Source organism: Bufo gargarizans, chromosome 4 (genome assembly GCF_014858855.1).
Source record: "Bufo gargarizans isolate SCDJY-AF-19 chromosome 4, ASM1485885v1, whole genome shotgun sequence".
In the NCBI taxonomy this organism is placed as follows: Eukaryota; Metazoa; Chordata; class Amphibia; order Anura; family Bufonidae; genus Bufo; species Bufo gargarizans.
In genome coordinates this window covers 45,899,707-45,918,026 of record NC_058083.1, presented here as the reverse complement: position 1 = coordinate 45,918,026, position 18,320 = coordinate 45,899,707, and the positions used below count along the sequence as shown (strand labels likewise).

Sequence of the window (18,320 nt, the reverse complement as noted above, 5' to 3'; positions counted from 1 at the left end):
TTGTCTATAACGCAGCTCAGGTCATTGGTGTCTCCTTTTTTCCCTATAGATGGGGCAAATGGTAAATCTGTCAGCTGGACCCACACACTGCAGGAGCATCATCCGATATTTCCACACTGGCCACCGCTCTGGGGTGACATCACCTGATTGCTCCCTCTGGTGGCAGGTTTATTTCATTACAGGTTAATGTGGTCTGCACAATGGACGGTCACATATCATTGCACTAGTCCCTTTGCCTTGAGACATGCTCTCTGCCGTGGGTGTGATGAGAACCTGGAAAGCTTCAGGAAGACAGAAGCTTTGTCTCTGATGGCTTCTTGCTGAGCAAGCAGAGACAAGGAGCGCCGGAGGCGAGAGGCGCCTGTGCTTACTGGTAGCGAGCCATTTATACAGGCTGTGAGAGTCTGCAGTGAATAACCTGGTGAGGGCCAACAGCGAGGAAGAGGCTATTGTGGGGACCAGTATGGTCACTGCCAGTGCCAGATTACCAAATATTCTGGATTATCGGACAGTCCTAGAAAAGTATATAAAAGAGATCTGTAAGGATGGAGAACCTCCAGGAAGACCTAGGACAAGGAGACCACAGAATCAGAGGAGTCTCCTCACTCTTTTTTGCTTCTGTGTCAATGTTATGGGGGCACTGTGGATGTCATTGTTATGGGGGTGTAACGTTACATTACCCTACTTCGTGAGATTTCCCTACCTCGTAACTTCCGGTCGCACCAGAAATGACGTGAGGAGGCATGCGCAAAATGACGGGTTAGGGAAATCTCACAGCAGAGTTCAGCTGGACACCGGGACACTGCGCATGCGACGGAGAGCCTCACCAGCCTTAGGGTAGGGAAAGATTACGGACCAGTGCGCAAGCGCGGCTAACTACAGAACATCCATCCGATCTCCGCGCCTTCGCAGTGTGGGGGTAGGGAGATCTGATGGCTATTTTTTCTGTTAAATAGATATATATATATTTATTTAACAGAAAAATGGCCATCAGATCTCCCTACCCCCACACTGTGCAGGCAGACAACCCCCATATATATATATACAGTCGTGGCCAAAAGGTTTGAGAATGACACAAATATTAGTTTTCACAGAGTTTGCTGCTAAACTGCTTTTAGATCTTTGTTTCAGTTGTTTCTGTGATGCAGTGAAATATAATTACACGCACTTCATACGTTTCAAAGGCTTTTATCGACAATTACATGACATTTATGCAAAGAGTCAGTATTTGCAGTGTCGGCCCTTCTTTTTCAGGACCTCCGCAATTCGACTGGGCATGCTCTCAATCAACTTCTGGGCCAATTCCTGACTGATAGCCGCCCATTCTTTCATAATCACTTCTTGGAGTTTGTCAGAATTAGTGGGTTTTTGTTTGTCCACCCGCCTCTTGAGGATTGACCACAAGTTCTCAATGGGATTAAGATCTCAGGAGTTTCCAGGCCATGGACCTAAAATTTCAACGTTTTGGTCCCCGAGCCACTTAGTTATCACTTTTGCCTTATGGCACGGTGCTCCATCGTGCTGGAAAATGCATTGTTCTTCACCAAACTGTTGTTGGATTGTTGGAAGAAGTTGCTGTTGGAGGGTGTTTTGGTACCATTCTTTATTCGTGGCTGTGTTTTTGGGCAGAATTGTGAGTGAGCCCACTCCCTTGGATGAGAAGCAACCCCACACATGAATGGTCTCAGGATGCTTTACTGTTGGCATGACACAGGACTGATGGTAGCGCTCACCTTTTCTTCTCCGGACAAGCCTTTTTCCTGATGCCCCAAACAATCGGAAAGAGGCTTCATCGGAGAATATGACTTTGCCCCAGTCCTCAGCAGTCCATTCACCATATTTTCTGCAGAAGATCAATCTGTCCCTGATGTTTTTTTTGGAGAGAAGTGGCTTCTTTGCTGCCCTTCTTGACACCAGGCCGTCTTCCAAAAGTCTTCGCCTCACTGTGCGTGCAGATGCGCTCACACCTGCCTGCTGCCATTCCTGAGCAAGCTCTGCACTGGTGGCACTCCGATCCCGCAGCTGAATCCTCTTTAGGAGACGATCCTGGCGCTTGCTGGACTTTCTTGGACGCCCTGAAGCCTTCTTAATAAGAATTGAACCTCTTTCCTTGAAGTTCTTGATGATCCTATAAATTGTTGATTGAGGTGCAATCTTAGTAGCCACAATATCCTTGCCTGTGAAGCCATTTTTATGCAACGCAATGATGGCTGCACGCGTTTCTTTGCAGGTCACCATGGTTAACAATGGAAGAACAATGATTTCAAGCATCACCCTCCTTTTAACAGGTCAAGTCTGCCATTTTAACCCAATCAGCCTGACATAATGATCTCCAGCCTTGTGCTCGTCAACATTCTCACCTGAGTTAACAAGACGATTACTGAAATGATCTCAGCAGGTCCTTTAATGACAGCAATGAAATGCAGTGGAAAGTTTTTCTTGGGATTAAGTAAATTTTCATGGCAAAGAAGGACTATGCAATTCATCTGATCACTCTTCATAACATCCTGGAGTATATGCAAATTGCTATTATAAAAACCTAAGCAGCAACTTTTCCAATTTCCAATGTTTATGTAATTCTCAAAACGTTTGGCCACGACTGTATATATTTATTTATTTAACAGAAAAAATGGCCATCAGATCTCCCTACCCCCACACTGCGCAGGCACGGAGATCGGATGGATGTTCTGAAGTTAGCCGCGCTTGCGCACTTGGCCGTAATCTTTCCCTACCCTAAGGCTGGTGAGGCTCTCCGGTGCATGCACAGTGTCCCGGTGTCCAGCTGAACTCCGCTGTGAAATTTCCCTAAACCGTCGTTTGGCGCATGTGCAGATCGGCACAACTCCAGCACGCCTCCTCACGTAATTTCCGGTGCGACCGGAAGTTACGAGGTAGGGAAATCTCACAAAGTAGGGTAATGTAAAGTTACAGGGGCACTGGGGCTGTCACTGTTATGGGGTACTGTGGATGTCACTGTTATGGGGGCACTGTGGATGTCACTGTCGTGGGCACTGTGGATGTCACTGTTATGTGGGCACTGTGGATGACACTGGTATGGGGGCACTGTGGATGTCACTGTTATGGGGGGCACTGGGGCTGTCACTGTTATGGGAGGCACTGTGGATGTCACTATTATGGGGGCGCTGTGGATGTCACTGTTATGGGGGCACTGTGGATGTCACTGTTATGGGGACACTGTGGATGTCACTGTTATGGGGGCGCTGTGGATGTCACTGTTATGGGGGCACTGTGGATGTCACTGTTATGGGTGTGGATGTCACTGTTATGGGGGGCACTGTGGATGTCACTGTTATGGGGGGGCACTGTGGATGTCACTGTTATGGGGGGAACTATGGATGTCACTGTTATGGGGGGCACTATGGATGTCACTGTTATGGGGGCACTGTGGATGTCACTGTTATGGGGGGCACTGTGGATGTCACTGTTATGGGGGGGCACTGTGGATGTCACTGTTATGGGGGGCACTATGGATGTCACTGTTATGGAGGCACTGTGGATGTCACTGTTATGGGGGCACTGTGGATGTCACTGTTATGGGGGCACTGTGGATGTCACTGTTATGGGGGACACTGTGGATGTCACTGTTATGGGGGCACTGTGGATGTCACTGTTATGGGGGGGCACTGTGGATGTCACTGTTATGGGGGCACTGTGGATGTCACTGTTATGGGGGCACTGTGGATGTCCCTGTTATGGGGGCACTGTGGATGTACCTGTTATGGGAGCACTGTGGAGGTCACTGTTATGGGGGCACTGTGGATGTCACTGTTATGGGGGCGCTGTGGATGTCATTGTTATGGGGCACTGTGGATGTCACTGTTATGGGGGCACTGTGGATGTACCTGTTATGGGAGCACTGTGGAGGTCACTGTTATGGGGGCACTGTGGATGTCCCTGTTATGGGGGCACTGTGGATGTCCCTGTTATGGGGGGCACTGTGGATGTCCTTGTTATGGGGGACACTGTGGATGTCACTGTTATGGGGGCACTGTGGATGTCACTGTTATGGGGGGGCACTGTGGATGTCACTGTTATGGGGGCACTGTGGATGTCACTGTTATGGGGGCACTGTGGATGTCACTGTTATGGGGGGGCACTGTGGATGTCACTGTTATGGGGGCACTGTGGATGTCACTGTTATGGGGGCACTGTGGATGTCCCTGTTATGGGGGCACTGTGGATGTACCTGTTATGGGAGCACTGTGGAGGTCACTGTTATGGGGGCACTGTGGTTGTCACTGTTATGGGGGCGCTGTGGATGTCCCTGTTATGGGAGCACTGTGGATGTCCCTGTTATGGGGGCGCTGTGGATGTCACTGTTATGGGGTTTCTGTGGATGTCACTGTTATGGGGTCACTGTGGATGTCACTGTTATGGGGGCACAGTGGATGTCCCTGTTATGGGGGGCACTGTGGATGTCCCTGTTATGGGGGCACTGTGGATGTCCCTGTTATGGGGGTACTTCAGTGCCGTGCCGTGCATACACAAGGTGCAACTGAGTGTAGTCAGGATTGGTGAAGGGAAGCGGCCTAAATGCCACAATCATAGCAAGTTACACTTGGCAGCGCAGGCTGGGGCAATGGGCAGCCCACCAGAGACCCACAATGGCACAAAAGAATGGACGACAGCCAGAAAGTCACTTTAGTGCAACCCACCTTTGGTGTAACCTCAGATGTTCTGCAAGAATTGTTAAAAAAACTCTTTTTGCTCAATCACAAAAGATCTACATCATTCCACAGGTGTGTCCCCTCTCAAGAACTTTCTCTGAGGAGCACTTTCTCCATGTATCTGTCCTTCCATGAAGCAGTTTATCTGAGGAGCACTTTCACTATGGAGTACTTTCTGCACATACCTATCTATCTATCTTTGAAATACCATCTCTGTGGAGCACTTTCACAATGAAGCAGTTTGTCTGTGGAGCACCATCTTTGTGGAACCCCTTTTCTATGGACACTTTCCCTGTGGAGCACTTCTCCTGTATACGGAGCAGGGAGCTGTATGTAGAGGATGTGTGATGTCAGCAGGCCGGCGCGGCGTGTCCCAGCACATCAGGGGAGGCTCCAGGTTTTGGCAGATATGAGACACCGCGATGATGAATGAGCGGCAGGAGCTATACATCATCCGCCACACAGCGGGACAACTGCTCCCATCCTGCCGTGTCTAACCTGTGTCAGAAATGCACAGCCATTTCTGTAAATATTATTTACATACCTTCTGTATATGGTTTCCAAAATCTCTGCTTTCTGTCATTCGATAGTAACCTCCATGATTGTATCCCAGGGGATACCGATCTGTCCTGCGCACATGAAGGACACACGTGTGAGCCACACATTACATGTCACAGCCCTGATAACTATACTGTAATGAGCCATGCACCTGTGGTGGCCAGAATCTGCTAAAACTGGAATACCCCTTTGCTTTTAGTTCCCCACTTCTCTGCTTGTTGTCAGTGAATGTGACCATTTACTGTATGTTTATATTCAAAGGTTGTAATCCCAGTCCTGCTCCCACAGCTGATGGTTTCCACATTGTATCAGGGCCATTCTCAGTGGGCTAAGCACAGCAGCAACGCAGGTCCTTCTTCCCGCCGGTCTTAGGGTACCACCCCATGGTGTGGCTGCCCACATGCAACTGCCGCAAGCCCCTGAGGAGCCGGGGTGGAGGATGGGAGTGTTTTTGGCTCAATGACAATGGCAATCCTAACACCGATGCTCTCAAGGGCCAGGCCAGTGACAAGAGGGCGCACCCTTTCTTCCCTCACGGCACACCTTGATGTTAGGGCTTCTGCCCGATGGGAGTTGGAGAGCCCATGGTTTTCTGACTGTTGAACGGGTGCAACGGCAGGAGGTGTAGGTGCTGTACTCGGCGAATGGTGCTGGAGTCAGTAACCAGGCCAGATGTAGAAAACAAACATGTCTCTTTACTGAAATGCAGAATGGGAGTTGTAGAACATCGAACAGTAGCAAAACACAGTTCTAAACAATCGACCCAATGTATGGATTAGAGTAAGTATGGGGGTTGTAGTACTCTTTCCTCTCTAGCTTCCCAAGGTGTCTCTCTGCAAGATCTATAGCTGGCAATTTTACTTTTGAGATAGTAGTTGTAATTGGCAACTGAGGCGTACAGGTTTGACATATGACTTGCCCGATCGTTTCCAAGTGTGAAGGGTGTCTTCGCTGTATTCCCCTCACCGCAGTAAAGTCTAATAGATTTGATCAGCAAATACCTTTCTGACTGACTCCTATGGTGAGCCATGTAGATTTATGGACCTTCTTGTCTCTTTTTCTCGAGCACTGTAGAAATGGTGAGATCTTTCAGTAGATAATCTTCAGAGAAGACGAGCCTTTGTGGCTTTGAGGATTGGAGCACATGGAGTTGCTTCCTCATTCAGCTATCTCCAGACTAGAACTCTCTAGACCGAGCTAGGGACGGATCCAGAATCCACACCCAATCTTCCTGTGGCATCTTGTGTCAGAGTTGGTTAACCCCGTCACTTCCATCCATAACCATACTGGGAATATACATGGCATTAAATCTTATTTGCGAGTACCTCCAGCTCTGGGGTACTGTCCAACCAGGGCCACGCTGACCTACGGCAGCCAATAGCTGCAAGTTTTTACAGCAACATTGTGTAGCCATTGGTTGCCGCTGGTGGCTGTTGCCTCACCGCATGTGGTCGTACCCTTAGTTTGCAGCCTGATTGCACTTGAAGGGATTGTCTCATCTCATACATTGATGGGATATTGCTAGAATATGTCATCAATGTCAGATAGCTGCGGGTCCCACCTCTAGGACCCGTTCCCATCACCAGAATGGGCCTCTTCCCACCAAAGTGAAGTTGAGGGCACCGTACATACACGGAGTGCTCTCCTTTCACCTCTATGGGACTGGTGGAAATAGCCGATCCGGTGCTATTTTTGGAACTCCCATAGCGGTGAACAGAGGGTGGTCGTGCTCACCATTCACATCGGGGGCACCATTCTGGAGATAGTAGCAGGTCCAAGAGGTGGGACCAGCAGCTTTCTGACATTGATGGTATATCCTAGTGATATTCCATCAATGTATGAGATAAGACAATCCCTTGAATATCACTGATACATTGTAACAATCTGCAGCTGTGTGAGCAGGAGTGTTTTAAGACCGGTTTTCACCATCTAGATGTGAAAAACAGGTTGGCTTATGGTGGCCCCTTCTTTCTTCTGCAGGCACTGGAGGAGAGTCAGAAGAAAAAAGGAAGGGGAGTAAGAGGTCAACCAGGCCGCAAAATGGTATGGCCCATGTCTCTGTAAACAATGAACATGATACAACACCTCCCAATCTACTGCACAGAGTCCTCCCGCCGCCTCCAGAGAACCTACAGGCCACTCCACCTGCATCAGAGGAGCAAGACCCCCTCTATGATACTGTGAAAGACATAAGGGAGGTGGAAACACGCCAGGCCAGTGCGTGGAGCAGTAAGTATTATTATACCAATAAAGAAGGTCATTGTAAGATAAAAAGTTCTGCAACCTTCTAATATACCGGTATGTCTTGTTTCAAGAACTCTGCTTGTTGTCAGTGAATGGAACCCTTATTAGTCACATAACAAGGCTGAAAAGCTATAATTTTGCCATGTATGCAACGTTACAAAGTATCAATGCAGATAAAATGTATCAGCCCAGCCTGTTTAGCTCACAGAACATTACCTGGACAGGATGCAACTGTAACAAAGCTTTAGCTGTGAGAAGTATTTAGTTCTGTCCAGTCCATCAACTTTTGTCAAATTTGTATGAAATTGGAGGCATACATACAGCAGAAACTGACCTCTATGGAAGCACTAATTCAGCTCCATACATAATATGGAAATGTTCTCATTCCCTGGAAGCAAGCAGTGTGAAAGTTGCAGAACTTTTCATTACAGAATAATTAAGGGGGGTTGTCTCATCTGGATAATCCTTCTCCATATGCTCCTTTACGGTAGATAGACATCATAGAGGGGTTATCTCCTGCTAGAGACTACCTCAATGAGCCAGGGTGAAGACCTTCTAGAGAAAAATGGAAGACGTATGGTGTGAATGGGCACCGAGCATAGTACATTATTGCTGCAGGCAAAAAATCAGGCCAATCAGACAGTCAATGAGACATTTGCCCATCTTCTGGTCTCGAAGCATGCTCTTGGCCACGAAAACGGGCACTATGTACTTGACCGCTGCTGACGTCCACTCTTTCTTTGCAAATTCAGATAAAGAAGGCACGAGGAACATCTCTGAGAACCCACCAGAAAACCAGGGATCCCAGAAAGTAGAAATAATAAACCCTTTATACGTATCTGCAGATGAGGTGCCACGTCCTCCATCATACCAGGAGGCTACATCTCCTCTTCCAAGTCATGAAGCCGATGGGAAGATCCAGGATGTTGTTGAATCTTTGTATGCTGCCATTCATAAAGTTCCAGCAGGGAAGGTCAATGTATTCACGAAGACACCAGAGCCTTCCGAAATAGTAGCTGCAATGTTAATCAAAGTTAGGAAGAGGAGTATAAAGACGGCACAGCTGAAAATACATGACACAGCGGTAAATGTTGGCCAAGAGTGTCCACCGGCGATTCCAGAGTGGCATTTCGACATCGAAAGTGAATCCAAGGAATGTACAATTGAGGTAAAGTAGTGATCTGTCCCAAACAGAAATTCCTTATAGTTGTGGTAGGTTCTGTACTTATACCAAAGGATATGTATGTAGAAAATGGTATCTTCCATTCTTTTTATAGTCATAGTAAGTGGCGTGCCTAGGGTGTTTGGCAGTGGCCCCTCCAATACTTTAAAAAAAATTGTACCCCCTCACAGTAGTATTGCCCTCATTGTACAACCTTCACAGTAGTTTTGTACAGATGTGTGCCCCCTCACAGTAGTTATGCCCTCTCTGTGCCCACTTCACAGTAATAATCCCAGTTGTGCCCCTTCACAGTAATAATCATCATTGTGTCCCCTCCATAGTAATAATCCCAATTGTGCCCCCTTTATAGTAATAATGCCCACTGTGCCCCCTTCATAGTAATAATGCCCATTTTGCCCCGTCACAGTAATAATGCCCATTGTGCCCCCTTAATAGTAGTAATGCCCACGGTGCTAGTAATGTCCTCTGTGCCCCCTCCATAGTAGAAATCCCCATTGTGCCCCCTTCACCATAATAATGCCCACTGTGCCCCCTTCACAGTAATAATGTCCACTGTGCCCCCTCCATAGTAGAAATCCCCATTGTGCCCCCTTCACAGTAAAAATGCCCATTGTGCCCCCTTCACATTAGTAATGCCCTCTGTGCCCTCAGCTGTTCTCTGCTCTGTTCACCTGCTCGCCGTAGCATCTGCAGTGATGAGCCGGTAAACAGAGCAGAGAAGGCAGCGCTCGTACAAAAATAAAGCGGACAACCCCTTTAAAGACATACTTGGAAAACATTACATACAGCGCTACAGAACATACAGGGTCATACAGCGCCACATATGTACCTCTTACATCCAGTGACTTCTCTTCTCTGATGTAAATATTCTCTTTCCTCTTCTTCTCCTGTCAGACCAGACCGCCATGGTGACTTCTTTCAGCCGCGCCTCGTCTCTGCAGAGTTTAACAAACGGACATCTTACTTTCCTACTTTTCCATCTTCCTCCCCACCTTCTCAACATCCCAAATACTGTGTCCGCTGTGCTCCCCAATACTTTCCTGCAGAAACAGTCCCCCTGAAAATACTGGTACCACACAGATAGTGCGTCAGTACAAAAACACCCCTTTATATTGTGCGCTAGTACAAAAAAATCCCCCTTCCTTTCAGATCAGACCACCATATAAAACCCTAAATGAGATCCCCCCCCATCTCAGACCAAACCCCCTTTAGACCTCTATGTCAGAGCCCATATAAGTCCCCAGTTTTAAACCTCAGATCAGACCCCCATTAGACCCCCATATAAGACCCCCATTAGACCTCCAGACCCTCATATCAGACCTCCAGACCCACATATCAGACCTCAGACCAGACCCCCATATCAGACCTCCAGACCCCATTAGACCTCCAGACTCCCACTAGACCTCCAGACCCCATTAGACCCCCAGACCCCCATATCTGACCCGCATAAGACCTCCAGACCCCCCATTAGACCTCCAGACCGCCCAGTCAGACCTCCAGACCCCCAATCAGACCCCCATTAGACCTGCAGACCCCCAGTCAGACCTCCACACTCCCATTAGACCTCCAACCCCCATTAGATCAGACCCCCATTAGACCCCCATATAAGACCCCCATTAGACCTCCAGACCCTCATATCAGACCTCCAGACTCACATATCAGACCTCAGACCAGACCCCCATATCAGACCTCCAGACCCCATTAGACCTCCAGACTCCCACTAGACCTCCAGACCCCATTAGACCTCCAGACCCTCATATCTGACCCGCATAAGACCTCCAGACCCCCATTAGACCTCCAGACCGCCCAGTCAGACCTCTAGACCCCAAATCAGACCCCCCAGTCAGACCTCCAGACCCCCAATCAGACCCACCAGTCAGATCTCCAGACTCCCCCAGTCAGACCTCCAGACCCCCAGTCAGACCTCCAGATCCCCCATTAGACCTCTATATCAGGCCTCAGATCAGACTGTAAAATAATAAAGTAACTTACCTCTCCTGCCGCCACTCTCCCTGTCCTGGCTGTCTTCTCTTCTCAGCTCCCGCGCTGCAGTCACCTGACCTCCTGCAGCGTCAGGTCAGAGTGCGCTCTGTACGTCCTGACGCTGCAGGCAGCCAGGACACAGCAGCGCGGGCCCTGAGAAGAGCGAGCAGGAGGAGGGGTAAGTACTGTACAGCGCTCACAGCGCTTCTCCCCCCCCCCTCCTCCTGCAGACTAGTGAGCGCTTCCATTATGCAGCGGGGAGCAGGTAAGTATGATCACCACCATGGCTCCATTCACTCTGCGGTCTGTTAAAAAAAATGTTTAAAGTTGCACAACCCCTTTAATAAAAAATGTCATGTATAGAATAAACCAGGCACCACCCATCACCTAGACAATACCATCCTTAAGGGCGGTGGAAGTGTCATCCATGGTTTTCAATTGCAGGAACTGAGCAAATAGTTAAGTCAAGAGAAAGATGAAAGGAGCAGAAGAAAGACAAACCTGCTGCAGAACGCTCCCAGTGAAGATTTGCCTTAGATCAGGGATGCTCAACCTGCGGCCCTCCAGCTGTTGCAAAACTAAAACTCCCAGCATGCCCTAATAGCTGTAGGCTGTCCATGCATGCTGGGAGTTGTAGTTTTGCAACAGCTGGAGGGCCGCAGGTTGGGCATCCCTGCCTATGATCAGTTCCCCCAAGCGTGCAGCTAAGACTATGAAAGAGTGACTTTCAGAACCCAGGAGGAGACCACAAAATAGATGTGCATTAACCATCCAACCTGAAAAGGCTTGAGAGGGTCTGCAGAGAAGAATAGTAGAAAATATAGATGTTTAGGGGTTTGAATACTTTCTCAATGCACTTCCTCAACCAACCAACCTTCAAGTTTAATTTCATTCAACCAGGGCTTCCATATTCCTGTGAGAACTAAGGTGTGATGCCGGCGGTCTGTGCCCATTGATATTTCCGTGCTCCCAGCAGACACCGCTGCAGGAACGATTCCCCTATCTACTGCTCCAGTGCTCTAGCACTCTGTGCCTGGTGCCTCCATGTTACTTCTCGGAAAACACGGCGCTGTTCTGTCCACTTCATGCGGACTGCGACCTACTGCTCTTGCCTGCAGTGCCTCTGTCTGTCTGCATGTGCTTCCTCTATCCAATGCGTGCACACCCTAATCTGTCCAGCCAAAGTCAATCCTCCCGTGGGTATTTAAGGCACCGTTCCTTGTGGGAGGGTGCCTGAGCAATAGGTTCTCTAGCTTGCTAGTGCCTGCAAAGGTGCACTATTCCGTTCTGACTTTCCATGCTTGACCTCTGCCTTTTTACTGCATTCAAGATTCAGCTGCCTGACCTGACTTCTGACTTGATCCCTTGATGCTCCGCACCAGTGTCTTTTGATCCCCACTGGGTCAGCAGTCATTGAACAGACACTAATTCAAGCGGCTCTGTGGTTCCCCTGCAGATCCCTGTCAAGGGTGAAGATCAGGGGGTCACTTAGGTAACGCCCTTTGAAGTAGCCCAAAGCCAAGATCTGTTTGGCGGTCCACACCTGCTTCATGATAAATGGTTTGGCCTTGTTGAAATTCAACATGGATTTCATGCATTTACCTCAACATCTGCCATCGGAGGAGAGTTGGGGAAACTGGTTGACCTGTCCTGCTGAAATTCATCTAATGTGTATGGGCATCTTAAGTGGCCCTTCTATGGATGACCCAGTTAGAGTAGAAATGTCCTAATTAAAAAGTATGAAGGCCCCTCCCCACAACCCCCAGAGGTTTTTGTGTCACTTCATAGGGGACATTAAAAAAATATACCAACATAAGTTACAAAATAATATAAAATAATGGAAAAGTGACTATAAGCAATAAAAACAATATGATTTAAAAAAAAATATATAAAAAAATATATATTTTTTTACTGCTAATAAAACAAAAACATTCCTATAAAAAAAGTTATGAATAGTCCAAAATAGGACCAAGTTTGGGGTTGATTAACCACCAATTGCCTGACCATCTAGAGCTAAAGCATGTTAAAGGGTAAGGCTATATTCACACGGACATTTTTAGAACCAATCAAAGCCTATGGAGCTATTCACAGCCGGACAGACCCTCCTGAAATCAAAGGATCTATTTTTTTATGGCGATGTAGAAAGGAGTGCACCCGTCTTATGGCTTGAAAAAAATTGTTAAAGTGCCTTTTAGGGGTTAAAATAAAAAAATTCTCACCTCATCCATGTGCTGACATGCCCACTACACTGGAGGGATTGAAAGCGTCGTCGTCATGATGCTGGGAGCGTAAGGTCCTTCCAGTTCTCTCCAGTGTGTTTAAGTGGATGAGGTGAGAATTTAATTTTTCATACCCAGAAGAATTGGTGCTGCTATGGGGGGTGTGTGTGGGGGGGGGGGGGCCTTATTTATACCTGGGACATTATTGGGGGCCTTTTTATACTGGGGGAACACTATTGGGGGCAATTCTATATAACGGGGGAACTATTGGGGGATATTTTATATAGAGGGGGCACTGTGGGGGCATGTTAGATACTGTGGGGGGCCTTATATATACTGGAGCTACTATGGGGCCATTATAGAAACTGGTGGCACTAAAGGAGGGCCATTATAGATACTTGGGGCACTGTGGGGGTTTACTGAGGGCACTGCAAAGGTTGGGGTCCTAAAGAAACCAATTGAAATTTGTCAGTTTTTCATGGGCAAAAACAGACATGCAAAGCGGTCCTTAAAAACAGTAAAACGGCCAGAAAATAGATACACACATGGATGCAGAATGGCCATGAAAAAATGACAGTGAGTCTGTTTTTTATTTGCAGTTTTTTTTTCACTGTTGTGTGAATGTAGCCTAAACTTGAAGCTGAGGGCAGGGAACATTGCTTGACATTGGGACTCTATACTGTGGTACATTACAGGAAATTTAGGGCCAAGTTCCATATGATTGGTAGAGCGGTGGCACCTGCCCTTGGTGAGGGGGGCACGTAGAGCTGCAGGAGACGGTAAACAGTTTTGCAACACACCACGCGACACCCGTGCTTGGCACTGTCAGATTTCCGATAACTAACCCTGAATCTGGTGTAGAAATCTCAATGTGCCGTTTACGTAGGTCTGAATCATTTCCTTTCTGTAAGACCTTTTGAGTTTTATAGATTGCATCGCCGCAATCCCTTTGTATGACAATTACTCACGACGGTGAAAGACAGGCCAGAGGAAATGGCATGAGAAGAACGTGGAGACATCTCTGAGGCATGTAACCTGTGGAACCTCCAGGAGATTTGGGCACACAGGGGGCTCGGGCATGTTCTCCTGCCAGTAATCAAGATCTTGGTTCAACTAAGACTTAAGACCATCCGATTCTGCAGGTGATTGTCGGGAAGGAAGCAGAGGAGACTGTTGCTATTACATGCAGTGATCTCCTCCACAGCATAGGGAGGCGCTATCGTTAAACCATCGCTCGTCCCCATACTGTCTAGTTGTTTACTGGCACCAGATTGTGATTAGACAGCACAATCTTCTACTGGCAAACGATAATTTTTAAGCTTGTTCATCGGGTAATCGGAGGCAGTATTACACTGCCAGCAGGGATGCACCTCTAATGAGGCGAGGTGAGGCGGCCGCCTCGGGCGGCACTATCTATAGGAAAGCAGGGGGCGTTGATCTAATAAAGTATAGTGACAGCGCAGTACTGAATGCGCTAGTGAAAGACTTGCCTTGTATCTTTTGTAGCGCTGTATGTAATATCCATAAATGTAGGGCTAAGGAGAGGAGTTAGAATGAGAAGTGGTCCCATTGAAGGATCGTGGGGGGGCATTTCAATTTTCGCCTCAGGCAGCAGAAAAGCTAGGTGCACCCCTGACTACTTACTACGAACGCTCATTAACGATAAACTGACGGACAATTGGCCAATCTAATACAGGCTTTAGAGAAGGAATTTCCTCTCTCCTTCACATATGGATAAGCTGTAGACCAACTCATAAGTTCACATAAGGTGGGAGGAACCCCAGAACCAAGGAAAACAAGTCAGGTCAGATATAGTAAACCCTGGCCCCACTGCATTCACTACAAGTTCTCTACATTTTATGGAAGTCTTAGACTTAAAACTAGACCATAAGATGCTCCAAATTTACCACCATGGCCCATGCGGTGTGATAGATTTGGTGCACCTTGCTAGACATCCTAGTTACTGTTCCCTTCCTTACGCCATCTCTTGGATGACTAACTGTTGACCAATATTCTGCACCAAAATGTTGGCGCCATTTGGTGTGGTTAAGCCACACCTCTTTTGTAAGCCCAGCCCCTTTCTAGACACTTTTCAAAACAGTCCAGTGAGGTGTAAGAAGTATCTAGAAATTAAGTCAGAATTCTGACTCCCCCTAAATGTCCACATTAAAATTTTATCTTCTCAAAACAATACTTTAAGTCGAAATATTTTTCATTCACTACTTTATTTTTTTTATTTTTTTGTGCGCTATAGATTGGGCTTACCTGTGGTACCAAAACTGGACCCTTATCTTTTAAAGGAGTTGTCCCACAAAAAATATTCTGCTGTTTTCAAACCTGCACCTGGATCTGCATAATTTTTTTAATTGCATACAATTAAAAATTTTGTATTTCTCTGTCCACTTAGCTGAGGTGGACGCACATGTTCAGTTCCTTCATTCAACTGCCCTCCTGAGCTGTAATAGGGGCGTGTTCTTATATCCCCTGAGAAAAGACACACCCCCTGATCTGCCAGCCTTAAAGGGGTTGTCCAGGTTCAGAGCTGAACCTGGACAGCCCTCCATTTTTTACCCAGGCAGCCCCCTGACATGAGCATCGGAGCAGTTCATGCTCCGATGCTCTCCTTTGCCCTGCGCTAAATTGTGCAGGGCAAAGGCATTTTTCTGAGGTCCGGTGATGTACCGGGGCTCTCCATGGGGCTGACAGGAACCCCGGTGACGTCACCGGCACTGATGGGCGGGATTTGGCTCTGCCCTAGCCATTAAAACAGCTAGGGCAGAGCTAAAGCCCACCCCTGAGAGCCGGTGACGTCACCGAACACACCGCTGGGCGGAAGTTACCGCCCGGCAGTGTGTTATTGAAAACAAAAGAGCCCGTGCCCTGCGCGATGTAGCGCAGGGCACTGGAGCGCATCGGAGCATGAGATGCTCCGATGCTAGGCTCAGGGGGGCTGCCGGGGTCAAAATAAGGGTATGTCCGGGTTCAGCTCTGAACCCGGACAACCCCTTTAAGTAAATCTATCAGAGCAATTGGCTTAATGAATGTGGAGATCTCTGGATCCATGTGAGGCACAGGGCTGGTCCTAGCTTTATTAGAAAGATATTGTCACATAGTTTATGATGTCTGATTTTAATTTTTTACATTAATCATGGGTTAGTCCCTTTAATTTACCATATATATATATATATATATATATATATATAGATATCCCAGCAGTAGTACAGAGGACCTCATTTTTAGATGTGATGGAGTAGAAAAGTTCTACATTGGAGACAGTCTGGCAATCGGCTTCAGAAACTCGTGCTATTGCTGCTCCTTCATTTCCCCTAAGTTGCATAAATCCATAATTTTGTCCCTTGTCCCATATTGCTCATACCTATGTGGAAATACATGGTAAAATCTTTTTCCTAGATTTTAAATTTAAGGCCAGCTATTGTGTCGATTCTAATAGAACAGCCAGTATCGCCCATGGGTGTGTATATATATACAGGATATATACTTATATGCATCATTTTTCTTTTTATTTGCAGGATACAGAAGTAGCTGGAGAACCACCAGCTTCTACTTGAAATCTCTACCTGGACTTCTAAAACTCATTATAAAGTTATCCGAGGGAAATCTAGCTGTACTTACGTGCTGATAGACTACATCTGTGGCTCAGTATGAGGGACCACAAAAGCTAAAGGGATGTAAATATAATGAAGCATAAGGACATATCCATAAAGTCATATAATACTTATGCTACTAGAGCTCAGTTGTATTCTGTTTTGTTTGTAGTTTTTGAAAATATCGGACCCTACAACAAATACCCTGGATCCCGATCCCTGGAATGTGCTTTATTATAATGTGGCATAACAAAAACAGCATAAAAATTTCATACCTTCTTGAATATGAACCCAGGTATCATGGCAGATGTATCACCACATTGCCCTCATAGCTGTTACAGATTTCTATTAACAGAGTCCAAATAAAATAAAAACAGCCTGGTTATGGTACCCATAGCGGTCCCTCTCTGTGGTCATAGCGGTCTGTACCCATAGCGGTCCCTCTCTGTGGTCATAGCGGTCAGTACCCATAGCGGTCCCTCTCTGTGTTATAATAGCCATATCCCTGTATTATGGGGGCCATACACATTAAACAGACGTTGCCAATTTGGAGGGACAAGCCAACCATCTACTGTGTATTAGATGTTCAATCCACTTTTATGGGATCTGGTATGCTGGATTTGAACATGCCTGATTCTTTGTCCTCAAGGGAGATACACCACAGCCAGAGAGGTCTGCCAACAGGTTAGTCTCCTCTCCTCACTGAGAACACGTGCACCCCCAGCCAAACTGAGTATGCATGTGTATGAGGAGGTTGTTCATTGGCCAAATAAGCATTCGGCGTAACAATGCGGTTATCAATAAGTAGTTACTTACTGTTAGTAATTAGTTTGTAACTTACTGTAAGTAATTAAGAGATACATCTCTGTAGTTCTAATTCACGTGTGGTTTGATTTGTATATGTTGCTGCAATCAATTTAATATTACTTTTTTAGTCATAGCCTTGTCAATTCCAAACCCAGGAACCAAGATATTGGATGGGATCCTAGGAATATGCTTTCTTTGCTTTCCTGTTAAACTAACATTAGTCATTGGGAAAATCTTAACCTATAAATGGTACCCATGGCGGTCACCCTCTGTATTGTAATACACAGATCCTCTGTATTAGAGTGGCACAGTGTCTAGCAATATGGAGTCATTTAATGTAAATAAAATAATTAATGGATATAATTTCTCATTTTATTGTGTTTGATTTGCATATTAGCACATTCATTACTGTAAAGATGTTCCTGTTTTTTAGTCATACCCTTGTCAGTTCCAGGTCTAGGAACCAATACAGCAGAAGCAATCATGGGGTGATGTTTCCTGAGACAAAATGCCAACGTTTCATGCATGTTATTGATTCCTGTTAAACTAACACTAGTGATTGGAAAAATTGTAGCCTATAAATTGTACCCATGGCGGTCACCCTTTGTATTGTAATACACACATTCTCTGTATTAGAGTGCCTCAATAGCTAGCAATATGGAGTAACTTAATGTAAATAAAGTCATAAATAGATACAATTTCTCAGTATCTCAGCTTCATATTTGGTTTAATTTGTATTGCATTCAGTCCTATAATGATGTTCCTGTTTTAGTCAATCCCTTGTCAATTCTAAACTAGGAACCAATACAGCAGGAGCAATGATAGTAATGTTTCCTCAGATACAACGCTAACCTTTCATGCATGTTCATCTATACTGTGCATGACTCACATACCTATCACCTCAGTTACAATATCCACATTCTAAGCGGAGCCTAACCTATGAGCAGGACGGAGGCTTGATTGAGAGCTCTCTCCTCCAACGCCCATGCTTCATAGCTTTTGCACGCTCTAAAGAGTTCCAAGATGGGTAAAA

General features: G+C 46.5%; 1 protein-coding gene across 6 annotated transcripts in view; it reads left to right on the top strand.

Annotated features, from left to right (window-relative positions):
- LOC122936079 overlaps nucleotides 1–17,958 on the top strand; it is a 66,362-nt gene extending 48,404 nt beyond the window's left edge. For 5 of the 6 annotated variants that reach the window (XM_044292080.1, XM_044292081.1, XM_044292082.1 and 2 more), the window contains 3 exons: nucleotides 7,227–7,475; nucleotides 8,243–8,658; nucleotides 16,406–17,958. In XM_044292080.1, the coding sequence (XP_044148015.1) occupies nucleotides 7,227–7,475; nucleotides 8,243–8,658; nucleotides 16,406–16,444 (704 nt within the window). In that variant the 3' untranslated portion in view covers nucleotides 16,445–17,958. The remainder of the gene's footprint in view (nucleotides 1–7,226; nucleotides 7,476–8,242; nucleotides 8,659–16,405) is intronic. The other variant, XM_044292083.1, reaches the window with a different exon arrangement.
- Nucleotides 17,959–18,320: the final 362 nt, after the last annotated feature.